General features: G+C 39.4%; 1 protein-coding gene across 5 annotated transcripts in view; it reads right to left on the bottom strand.

Annotated features, from left to right (window-relative positions):
• Positions 1-3,239: 3,239 nt before the first annotated feature.
• The window catches only part of LOC5572713, a 471,505-nt gene continuing 461,982 nt past the window's right edge, over positions 3,240-12,762 (bottom strand). For all 5 annotated transcript variants that reach the window (XM_021850448.1, XM_021850446.1, XM_021850444.1 and 2 more), the window contains 6 exons: positions 5,262-7,929; positions 5,070-5,198; positions 4,795-5,005; positions 4,627-4,713; positions 4,428-4,565; positions 3,240-4,357 (listed from right to left, as the gene is read on the bottom strand). In XM_021850448.1, the coding sequence (XP_021706140.1) occupies positions 4,209-4,357; positions 4,428-4,565; positions 4,627-4,713; positions 4,795-5,005; positions 5,070-5,198; positions 5,262-7,929 (3,382 nt within the window). In that variant the 3' untranslated portion in view covers positions 3,240-4,208. The remainder of the gene's footprint in view (positions 4,358-4,427; positions 4,566-4,626; positions 4,714-4,794; positions 5,006-5,069; positions 5,199-5,261; positions 7,930-12,762) is intronic.

The following is a 12,762-nucleotide window of genomic DNA, read 5'->3' as shown; positions in this document are numbered from 1 at the left end:
AATGCTTCGACTGTAGGAATGATTATTCCTACACAATTTTCTAGTAATTTCGTCCAGTGTTCCAGGAGATCTTGCGCAATATCCTGCGAGATATTATGATTTTTCTTTTTTTCTATTATTATCGTAGTAATAATCTTGAAAATCTTCTAAAAGTTCTTCAAGAGTAAGTCTTCCTGAAAATCCTCTTTAATCAAGGGTGGTCTAAGAAATTACATAAGTAACTGTAACAAAAGATACCCATAAATTTACGTCAAGGATTTTTTTTTAAATTCTCAGCTTTCTGGGAAATTACATTTAAATTTCCTTGGTGAAAACTCCTGGAAGAATGCTTGAGAAAAAGGTTTTGCAAACTTCCTTGAGAAATATCTTAGAATTAATAGAAGAATTTTCGAGAAGAAATCCTAGGCGCAATCCTGAAGGTATCTTCAGAGAAATTTGTAGTCAAAATCTTATAAAAATTCTAAAGAACAATTTTGTAGAAAATCCTGAGAAATCCTTGGAGGCATCTGAAGAAGTTTTAGTTGAATATTACAACATGTTTTAAACGGGAGTCTTGGAGGATGTTCTAGAAAAAAAATAATTGGAGAATCACCGGATAAAATCCTCGAGGACTAAGGGTTTTTTTCACAAAAAATATCTGAAGGAATTTCTGATGAAAGCCTTGTGGTATGTTTTGTGATAATGTTTGGAAAAATCTTGGTTCTATTTTAAGATATAAAAAAACAAAATTTTTGGAGGAATTCTTTAGGAAAATTTTTGGAGAGTGAATATTTTAAATATAGATATGAATCTATCCCTTTCGTAATGTCGTCGTAATACATCAATGAATGTTTGTCCTTTACTGGCATATACCAGATGTGCTGGTATGTCGTCGTAATGTCGCAAAAAAATATTTGAAAAAAAAAAGTTTTAAACATGTTTTCAGAGAAATGCCTGGTCTGATTAAACTATTTTGTCCTGGTTCCTGTTAGGTTTCGGTTTTTGATTACTGTTTTTTCTCTTTTCGGTCTTTTTTTAATTACTTTTTAATCTCTTTTTTACTGGAAAGAGGTATCTAAATTTTAATATTTTCAAGAAACTCATTCAATTTTTAAATTACCGTCGTTGGGGGTGACAATGGGTCAAAAAGGCATATGTACGATTTGTTTATTGAATAACTATCGCAATTTAGCTCCAATAAACTTCAAATTTGGTGTGTATGTACTTTGATGGTACATTAACAACTGTTCAAAAAATTATTGAAAAATATTTATTCACAGCGGCACTACAAGTGAATGAAAAATGACCCAATCTCACCCCATAGAGGGGGTGACATTGGGTCACTATTATTGAAATAACTTATTTTTGAGAATATGATTGCAAAACCATTCACAGCTGAAAAATATTGATGAAATACGATGCAAACAAGATGAAAAGATATCTAAGATGTTTCACAAGTATGATAAACCCACTTAAAAGAACGAATATACCAAAAATTTGAAGAGCTATGAGAAAATATATGAGACCCAACATTTATCGTCAAGTTTACATAATTTTTCTTGTTTGTTTCCCTCAAATTATCTTCAAAGTCTCATCCCCATTGCCATAAAGCCTATTCAGTTTTCCCAGAGGTGTACTGAAACAGTGATTATTTTAAACCCTCGCAAATAGTTATATTTCGGTGACATTCCTCGATCAATATATTTCAGGCAGATTTTGACTTCATAGTACCGGTATTTCAGCGATCCAACTCATTCGTACTTTCGTGAGATGGTTCAGTAATATGAAAACACTAATAAAAAATTAAATTTATTAAAAAAAACAATTGATAAAATTTTACGATGTTGCTGCGCACGAAACACAGTTGCTGGTTTTAGAAGTTGTCAAAATTCGTTGCATTGTTATTCGATGCACGGAATCCTCAAGTTGACTTGTTTGATGTTTCAGAGATGCTGTATTTAGAAAGAATAAACACATCTTAATGAGGAATGAGAACACCCGGCACCGTAAAATGTCAAAAAAGTGGTCTTGCAATTTAATTTACTATCGTTCTTGCTTGACCCAATCTCACCCCCATTTTCAATGTTTTAGACACCGTACCGAAAAAAATAAAATTTTTGTGGAAAAATCAATTAGATTCCGGAAAATACTTGTGAAGTGTAATGAAAAGTCTTTCAACCTTCTACTAATACAACGATAGAGGTTAAAGTACATGCGTTATACTTTGCACAGGAGAAATTTAATGCTGTAAATTTTATCTAGTTTCAACATATAAGTTTATAGATATAGTAAACAATAACTACTATTTCTAAAAATGTATATTGTGATGAATTACGTGTAATAATATGTTCCCTAACATATGAGATATCAATTTTAGTAATATCAGCGTTATTATCAGAAATATTTCATAAATCATAATTTTCCGTTTTGACCCAATCTCACCCCCTAGACCCATTGTCACCCCCATCGACGGTATTGGAAAACATTTAACATCAGACAAAAAATTCGAAAAGTAAACTGGAACTTGAACAACAATCAATTCGAAATTTCGTAACAATCATGACTAATTTAGATTTTTTTCGAATGAAATGCAAACATTTATAATTTAATCATATTACCACAGTCAAATGTTATACGGTCGAACGCGATTTCTATCATAAAAAAATGGATCCGGGATCCAAAAGTTTTACGAATTATTTGTGTTAATTTAGATTGTAGATATATTGCCGCATATCCAAATAAAGTTAAATTTAGCGCCCATGAAGCTGTCTAAGTTATCCAAACGACCGATGGAAACGAATGGTACATAATCTGTACAAAAAATACTTTCAAGAAGACACATACTGATGCACTTGAAAGTTCCGTTCATTAATTTGTTTTAGACATATAAAATTACAGTATTTCTTGAACCTGGAATTATTTTTATAAAACCTGGAAAAAACCTGGAAATATCAGGGAATTTCATTTTGCTAAACGAGTAGACACCCTGTTATACATATATCTGCAATGATCAATTTGATCGAAATTGAGTCGATTTTTGTATCATATTACGGTGCAGAATGACGAAGGCCGATGATTACTTTATTATGAATGAATAATAGCAGTCGAGAACAAATAATTAACTAAAGAGAAAATCGATGAAGAGAAATCGCTAGGAAGTTGCGATAGGAGAAAAGTGGATGCAACGACTTTTAGTAGAGACGACTTAGCTAGGGGCTTTTCTTTTCAAAAATAAAGTACATAAAAAACCATACTGCAAATATTTTTTGAAAAAGTTTTTTCCATCATAAATTTTATTTAAACGGGGTTTCCTCTATTGATCATTGATAAATATCTACACGAATAAAAATAAAATGCAAAAATCAAAACGAAAAATTAAATAAGGGGGATTAGAAACAAGCGGGGCAGCGTGATTAATTTCGGCTTTCAGCAAATACACGCTATCGATAAAAACAATACTCTAGAGCCCGATTAAAATAATTGTTACGATTAGTCCGTAGTATGTATCATTAGTGCCCTTGTACCAGCGCAGGTGTGGCCAAAGGGGATAGGGCGGGCAAGAAGTTTCTTGTTTGAAAAAATTGCATCGAATTGTATCCTATGTGTGTTTGTGGCCAAGTGGCCGGGCTCATCGCTTGTTAATTGCCTTGAACTGCTGGGCGATAGTTCTATTGCTAGTGTTAGTACGATTCCGTGGAAATGCGTTCCACACGTTTGCTCAAAATAGCTTAAACTAGAACAATCGCGATCGTTTGTTTCGATTTGATTTGAATTTAGTTTTTTTCACAGATACGTTACCCAGTTTTTTGCTCCATTTTCTATACACAGATCAGTCTAAATTAATTTTTGATTTGCGTTCTCGGTCCAAATTGTTTCAGTTGGATTCGGGCGCATTCCAAAAAGTTTATAAATTACTTTTTTGTATACAACGTTCCAAAAGGGGCAAATATATAAAATATACAATCAACAATTTTCTTACTCCTAAGGGTTTTTTTAAAAAGCTTGGGCTGTATACGAAAAATAGAGATAATAATTTGATTATTATTGCTGCTGAATTGAATCGCTTGGCGCGAATTGCATTCTGCCTTATTGAACTAGCATAGTTTTCCTACAGTAAATATATATTTATAGCAAAACGTAACGTGTAAAAAAGTACGGCTCGCTCTCTTTCGGTGTCTCGATCTCTCTTTGTATACATCCAACCACTCTCCGGCACACGGGAAATCCGATCACTTGAGCATGATCCGCACGTTACCATTCGGTAGTTTCTTCATCATGTTCCAGACTTGTATCCGAGTCATGCGCTCGATTGAAATGTCATTAATGGCAACAATTTCTTCGCCGGCCTTCAGCAAGCCGGATTTTTCCGCGGCGCCACCTGTTGATGGAAATTAAGATTATCGTTAGGATGACTGTTCCATCATTTAGCCAAAATACTATCAACCTACCCATGAAGATCTTCTTGATCATAAGCGGCTTGTTTCCGGTAGGCGAATCGAAACCACCTTCGATTGAGAACCCGAGACCGGCACCGTCCTTAAGAATTTCTATTACTCGGCTTCCCTCGACTGGGGAGGCAATACCATCTGAAACGAGGAATAACAACAATCAGTAATCTGCGATTAAGTTGATCTCAATTAAACTTACCACTAGCAGGTGTGATCGAGGAACATTTTGACTCATCAGCTGAGAGCAAACCGTCTTCTGAAGCGGTTCCATCGAAAACGCTTTCAGCTGGAAACAAAGAGAGAAATCGTTAGCGTACGTCTAAATTGCACCAGGCAGATCACTATTGCCAAAACGATCGATCCATACCTTCGTTGGAAACAATATCCAGATCCAGATCAAGCGATCGCGACGCTTTGTGCTGGATTTTGATCTTGCGCTCGTAGTCGGGAATTTCGTTTTTCTCTGCCAACGAGCTCAGCGATCCCAGTGAAGGCCTTTTGGTCTTCGAAAGGGTGCTGTTATCGATGACCAATGATTTGGACCGAGTTATCACCATGACCACTTCTGGGCGAGGTGTCTGAAAAGAGCGAAATACCATTTTAAGCAATGACCATATTTTCAAGTGTACTCTTGAACTATACCTTTAGTACACTTAGCGACTCCCGATGGGTCAATCCGCGCATGCTCAGTCCGTTGATGGAGAGAATACGATCTCCTCGTCGCAATCTACCATCTTTCTCCGCTGGGGAGTTGTTCAAGATCTTGTGAATCTATAAACAGAAACATAAACATTAGAAAACATATCACATAGTCAGGCAAGCAGTTCAACTTACCGTAATCTCCTTTGCTTCGTAATCTGATCCACCGGCCAACGTAATTCCAATACTTGACTCTGGAGTCTCACGCTGGAGAACAATAACGAAAGCTTCCGGCGTCGCCAGTGGAGGATCTGCTTCTTCGATGATCAGTTGCAAATCTTGGGGTGTGATCAGACTATGGCTGCTTCCCAGCGACGAGAAGCTACCGTAGTCCGAGGGGGTGCTCTGTAACGTTTGGGACGATCCGGTACAGTTGACTACCGCATTGCCCAGCAAACTGTTCGTTTGCAGTGACGAAACGCCCGAGGATGACGAAGCCAGCGAGTCCCAGGATGAGAAACGGTCATGACTGCTATTGACCGCGGTTGTTGGAGTGGATTTTGTAACCGGCGCAGTGATTTCCTTCGCCATGGTCTTAACAGGTGCTGGAACTACCGTGCTATTGTTGGACTTGGCCTCGAAAGACTTTCTAATCTCTGCCAAATTGAGCTTCTTTGTATCGACCGATGATCGCAGCTCACGTTTTGTTGGAGTTTGAATTTCTTCAGCGGCTTTGGAAATTTGCTCCGAAAACGATCGAGCGAACTTCTTAACATCGGGCCTTGCTGGAGTTTCAACTTCCTTGGCAACAATCGCCTTGGCTGCTTCATGACGAACCCATTTGGCCAGATCAGTCATGGAGTTTGTTGAGCCATTGTCTACCACCGACGCGCTCTTCGCCGTTGCAAAACCGATTTTTTCCTTGATTATCTCTACCGGTTTCTGCATAGGAACGACCACTTCCGTCTCTACGCTAGCGTCTTCTTCAACATCCGAAACCACCTCAACGTAGGAAGCCACCTTGATTACCTTATCTACAATACTGTCTACCGTGTCCACCACCTTGTAGTGAGTCAGTTCTTTTTCGTCGAACCCGTTTGACTTTCCACTTCCGATCGATCCTCTCGGCTTCGACTTGGACTTTCTCCTCTGTTCCTCTTCGTAACCATCCGTACTGTCACCGTCTTCGTACCGCTTTGCTTTCCCATTGGCAGCATCTTCGATCTTCAAATCTCCACGTCCGCTACGGCACTTGGCAGAAGCTAGAACATTCTTTCTGTTCATGGTCATCTCATTTGAAGAAGACTTGGAGATTCGACGACTCATGTCGATGGCTGGTGTGCTTCCGACCGAGCTGCAGCTTGCTTGCGATCCCGAGCTCGATGTCAGCGTTGAATTCGAGCTTGTGATCGAAGTGTTCGTTTCAGAGCTGAGTGTTCGCGTGAGGACGTACTTCTCAGGTGACGAAGGTGCTACCGGCGATACTGGAGGCGAAGAAATTCGAGAACTCATCACCGAATCGCTGTCGTCACTTTCATCTTCGGTGGTGTGACTGTGTTGGTCCATACCTTTCGGCGGTGGATACACAAGTGACGTTCTTGGAGGCTTTGCTGGAGGAACAGGTCCTAGAGGTCGCCGGAAACCTTGTTCGTCTATCTCTGTTTTCAGGTCAGCCTTGGGAGATGCACCGTTCAGGTTACGGAAAATGCTTTTGTAGGTTCCACCGAGCTCTGTGACGGTGGGCTTCGGTGCAATCATCGGTTGGAATGAGCTCCCGTTGGATTTGGCAGGCGTTGGAAGTGTAGCCGTTTTGCGGCTGTACGAATTCTCTGGAATTTTGTTAAGTACGTTCGATGAGAGAATCTTCTCTGAGTCTTTACTTTTGATGATGGGTAGACCGATGATCTTCGAGTCGGGCAACACTTCCGTTTCAGGCACCTTCTCCGGAATAACTAAACCACGCAGCTTGGACATGGATTTCTTTCGTTGTTCGAGTAAGCTGGTAATGGATGACTTTCTTCTTTCCTCAACGTTGTTGTTGCTGTTGATCGTCGCGAGGCTATTGCCGTTGGAATATCCAGAAAAACTGGTGGTTCTTGACAAAATCTTGGCATTACCAAACATTCCTCCATTATCTACTTTGCTATCTCCATTCGAAGCCATCATTCCATTGGATGGGTTCAAATTCTCTACGCTGTATGCCTTACCCAATACTACCGGTTTCGATGTCTCCAGTCCAAATTTGGTTTTGTACGAGCCGTTCTCCGCCGTTCTGAATTCAGCTACATTCTGAACACTATCCACATCGTCCAGGTTCTCCACGCTATGGGCTTTCTTCCTCAGAGTAGCGTACGCCTCAATTGGATCAACAGCTTTCCTTGCGAATCCACTTTCGCTTCCCAACAAGTTCTCCGAACTCTTAGTGAAATCCTTGCTATATTTCCGCAGCGTTGGGTGCCCTTGATTTTCCGATCCCCCATCACTACTCCCTCCTCCTCCTCCACCTCCGCCCGACCCATGCGAAAACATAGCAATCTTATCGCGAACACTGCGTTCCGACTTTTCATCCTTGCGCCAGTTGGACCCGACCAAACTAATCCTGGACGGAGGTTTGTTGATCTCGTGGATGTCGAACGACCGTCGGCGGGATTCCTCCTTCTGGAGCGGGAGCGTGGTCGAGGCGGTGTCCGTCGGGATCATCGAGTTGCTGCGAGCGGGCGATGGGAAGATTGGCGGTTTCTTGAAGGTGGTAGTCTGTTCCGGGTGGTTCTGATCCAAGGCTTTCAGGACCAGATCCTGCCGGTATACTTTGCGAGGCACTGCCGGTGGGTGGCTCTTCGGTAGGTCCGGAATGTCGTCGTAGCTGGAATGGGGAAAAGGAGAGTTTTTTAGAATAATTTTGAAAAGTGCCGGTTTGTAATTGCGTGAATTAAGGCTTATTTCTAAGGTGAAGATCGAAGCCAAACCTCAAATTTTCAAGAACACAAATCTGGAGAATTGGATATCCGGCGATCTTTAAACATGATTACCAATCGATCAAATTTTCGATTGTCTGGTTCTTTAGATTTGCTCTCTTGAAAATTTGAGGATTGGCTTCGGTTTGTCTTCATTCAAAGGAAGTTGTACTTTTCAGTAAACATGCTGGAAACTTCACCCACCTAAAATGACTGGGCTGCATAAATCCTCTTTCATAGAAAATCAAACCGTGAAATAATCTTGTGTTCATAAATACTGTTGTGTCTACCTATTTCTATTTTGGTATTCTTTATGTTATCACATCATTTCGGTACCTTTTACTGGATGAATGGTATAGTTGAAGAAGATATGCTTTCCAAATTGTGGGCTGATTAACATATTATTTTATTATTTCTTTACAGGTTATGAAAACTACAATCCTGATTTTCGAACCTAGTATTGAAATTTGTACTGATATGACGTAGAGTTGAATCAATGTCAGAACCTTTGTAGTCGGATCGCGTTAGAGACTGAACGCGAATCATATTTTAATACTACATACAGGTGTTCAACCTCTGGTAGATCATTTTATGGAGTTTCTAGGGATTTCTGTAGCATTGCATTCAGGGATTTGACTCCCTCATTGAGTAACTTCTAATCCACGAGAAATGCTACATCAATTATTAAAGTAATTATCAAGGAGTTTCTCCTGGATTTTTTCAGGAACTCCCTTAACAAATTTAAATAAAGTTCCCTAGAGATTCCACGAAGAAATTTGAGGAGAAATTTCAGGGATTTTTTTCTCACAATCTTTTAAAACTTTTTTGGGAATCTCCCGAATAAATTGGTGGAGGAATCCTTGATAGAAACTAAAAAAAACTGGAGGTATGTTTAATTAAATTCCTGGTTGAAATTTTAAAGAATTCATGAACTTCTTCTTTCTGGCGTTACGTCCCAACTGGGACAAAGCCTGCTTCTCAGATTAGTGCTCTTATGAGCACTTCCACAGTTATTAACTGAGAGCTTTCTTTGCCGATTGACCATTTTTGCATGTGTATATCGTGTGGCAGGTAAGAAGATACTCTATGCCCTGGGAATCGAGAAAATTTCCTTTACGAAAAGATCCTCGACCAGTGGAATTCGAACCCACGACCCTCAGCATGGTCAATGACCATTGGTCATGCTGAATAGCTGCGCGTTTACCGCTACGGCTATCTGGGTCCCCTTTGTTATTAATTCATGAACGTTTTTTTTTTCAATAAATCTTGAAAAAGTCGATTTCTGGAAGAATTTCTGATTAAACTCTTGAAGGAAACATACAAAGGTATCGACCGTGATAATTATATTTAATTTGTTTACCGGCATATCGGTCTATTTTGCTCAAAGTAAGAGGAAGCATAGAGAAGAAAGCAATGAATACTAAATGGATAGTTACCGTAAAGGAACGGCAAGAGAAATTGGATTAGATGTTGAAGAGGGCATACCATACGAAACACTATTACTTGAAACGTCCTTCCTTATGGCTAACGTCCCCTATGAGAACGGCTTGGCTTGTTGTTCGAATAACACTACCAATCTACACATTCGTTTTATGAGATTCTTCGAGGAACTTCGGCCAAAATTCCTCCAGGTGTTATTTTAAGATTCCATTCAGGGGTTCCATCGAGGGTTCTTCCTAGTAATTGACCAAGTTTGGGCCCAAAGCCTGCAAAAGGTTCATTTTTTTTTGTTTTGGAATTTCACGAGTCATTTCTTCATTGTTTCACAGATATTACTAAGAATTCCACTAGTTGTTTTTAGGAATTTCATCAACAGTTTTCTCAAGCATTTTCCAATGGTTTTACAATGATTTTTTAAGGAATTCGCCTTAGAAGTGCTCCAAAAAAATGCATTTTTTCATGTAATGCTCCATGATATATTCATAAACTACTCTAGATTCTTCCAGTAAATGTGGTCCAGGTGTTCAGAAGTAGCTTATTAATATTTTAGGTGATCATGTGAGAAACAATTAGGATAACGCCCTAAAAGCCACTGAAAAAAATTCGTTGTTTCTGAGCAAATGAGTATTTCAACATTAAAAACTTCAACACTAGGCGATAGGCGCTGTTCTTTTCTTTGTCGAAAAGTAAAGAGAGTAGAGTTTGTAGAGTTGAAAACTAGGATTCCATCCATTCTTATGCTTATAAAAACTCGATTGCCGATGGCTTCTATGCGAGATTTATTGCAGGAATTTCTCCATAGGTTGCTCCAAACAATCCTGCAGAGATTTTTTCAGTGTTCCAACAATCAAAAAAAAATCAATATGGTTCTATAATATAGGGAGACTTTCGGCTTCGGCACCATTCGACTATTATCGGCAACCAAATTTCAAACGCCAAATTCACAGTATTATTCAATCAAAACACGTCAATGAAAACCTTCAGATGATTCTTTGTTCTGTCCGCTTCCCACTGATGAGATTTCCGAGACTGAACAAACAATACCACCAGAGATGTCATCAATTCAAATGAACACGCCTCGAAATGCGACAGATTTGGAGCTGCCGAAGAGATTCACCAGCAGCTCTTATGGGAAAGTTGCCGAACAGAATGAGGCTGTCGACAATAGTCACACTAACAAGAGATGTTCGCAGCGTTGTAAAAACGTTTCCAAAAGAATTTTGATAAATCTGTCGGTGTGAAGAAGCGCAACATCGGCTTAGACTGCCGAGAATACGTAAGTTCCCCTATATAATATTCCAAAAATTTGTTCAGGATGTACTCTAGCGATTCTTTTAAAGAATGCTTCAAGGAATCCTGCAAAAGGTTCATACCGGAGTGTAAATGGTTGGTAAGTTGGAATTTTCCAGAGATACCTTTAAGGGTTTCTCCAGAAGTTCTTGCAAAGACTTCTGTAGGGGTTTCTTCGGATGTTTGGACACTAGACTAAGCTGTGCCGGAATCATAGTTCATCTGTAGCTTCTTTACCGATACAGATCTATTTTCAACTAATCTATATTTACATCTACTTTCACTTTCTTCTACTCTTTTACTCTCACACCGAACAGGTAGGAGAGTGCTCTGCTGTTATTCCAATCAATTCCCATATAAGCCATAGTCCATAGCTCTTGCGGTGGTTTACTTTGCCGTGTTCCTGAGTCGTTTGAGGCTAGCTGCCTTCGAAGAGGTTCAGTTTGCCTCAGCCACCATCTGATGATACTGACAGAGGATGGATGTGCTCCCCAAAGCACGGCCCTACGTGCGGCATCTTCTGGTGGATGGACGGGTTTTTTTTGTGGAGGGGCTGGGAATCGAACCCATGACCCTCCGCTTATGAAGCGAAAGCGTAACCTCAAGGCTACGGACCTCCCTTGATTGCATGTTGTAGTTTTTCTTTGCAATTCAATCACTGTCTTCCGATAAAACCTTTCTGCTCAGCTCTTCTCCAAGTGCGGAGAGCTTATCCCTTCAAGTTTTATCAGCTAAATAGCCTAAGTAGCTGTAGTATTGATATAAGTGTTCAACTGGACTACCAAAACATCCTTTCTTTTATACTTATTATCATTAAAGTTTCTAACCTCGTAACAACCGAGAGTTCTCCGATTTCTCAAACTAACATAATGTAAACACAAATCATACTGATGTATAACAAAAATGATACACAAGAATTGATTTCGATTCAGTTATGCCATCTGGCGCTTGAGCCTACACAATAAACGTACACTTAAGTTGTTTTAACACGTTTTTAGAATTTTTTTACACGGTTTTAGGAATAGACACGGTATTTTTTGCGTGGATTTCAAAATTTACACGCAATTACGGATTCCGGAACTAACACGGTTTTCCATACACGGGTTCCGGATTAACACGATTTTTTTACACTGCACGTATCCCCCGTGTAAAAACCTTAATGTAGTTCATTTACGCAAGAATAACTATGATTGTGCCCGTTGCTCAATTGGGACAGAGCTTGCTTTCTAAGCTTAGTGTTCTTACGAACACTTCCACAGTTATTAACCTTTACGTCCTCGACCACCGATAAGGCATTTTCAAATAATTGCAATTTCGTCGATTCGATTTTTTTAAAACCAACCTCAGTTGACTTTTAAGAGGTCCAGTTATTTGACATGAATGAGCAATGTTAAATTGCTGTTACAACAGCGAAGTTTTTATGTAAAACGTAGGATAATGATCGATTGCCATCATTTCAATTTTTTTACAAAAAATTTTTTTAGTGGACCGTTTCGGAAAACTGTTGTTGTTTCCAACGGAGCCCTCTTTGGGGGCATTTCGGTTATTTTTTTGATCAAAAAAATACCGTTCGACGTCTTAATCTTCGTGAATACAAAAGAATATGTCAATATTCGAATAATTAACTTGATATCAACTAATGTGGTCACTCCAGAGCACCTGGCACAGGTTCCACTGGGGCCTATGTCCAAAAAGTACAATGCGACATCTCTATCTTCGTGGAATCGAAGGAATACGTGAGGAATTAATTCGTTATCAACTGAAATGGCCACTCCTTAGCGGCTAGCACAGGTTCCGCTCTTTGAGGACATTCTCGTTCTATGTCCAGAATATGTCAAGCGACTTCTCAATTTTTTTGTGAATTCACAAGAACATGTCAATAAACGAATGATAAATTTAGTACCAACAAACATGGCCACTCCAGAGTACCTTGCACAGGTTCCGTCCGGGCCTGTTTCGACCAAAGATTTTTCCATTCAACGATCAAAACATACCGTTTGACGTCTCCATCT

Source organism: Aedes aegypti, chromosome 3 (genome assembly GCF_002204515.2).
Source record: "Aedes aegypti strain LVP_AGWG chromosome 3, AaegL5.0 Primary Assembly, whole genome shotgun sequence".
NCBI lineage: Eukaryota > Metazoa > Arthropoda > Insecta > Diptera > Culicidae > Aedes > Aedes aegypti.
This window is presented reverse-complemented; position numbering and strand designations above follow the sequence as displayed.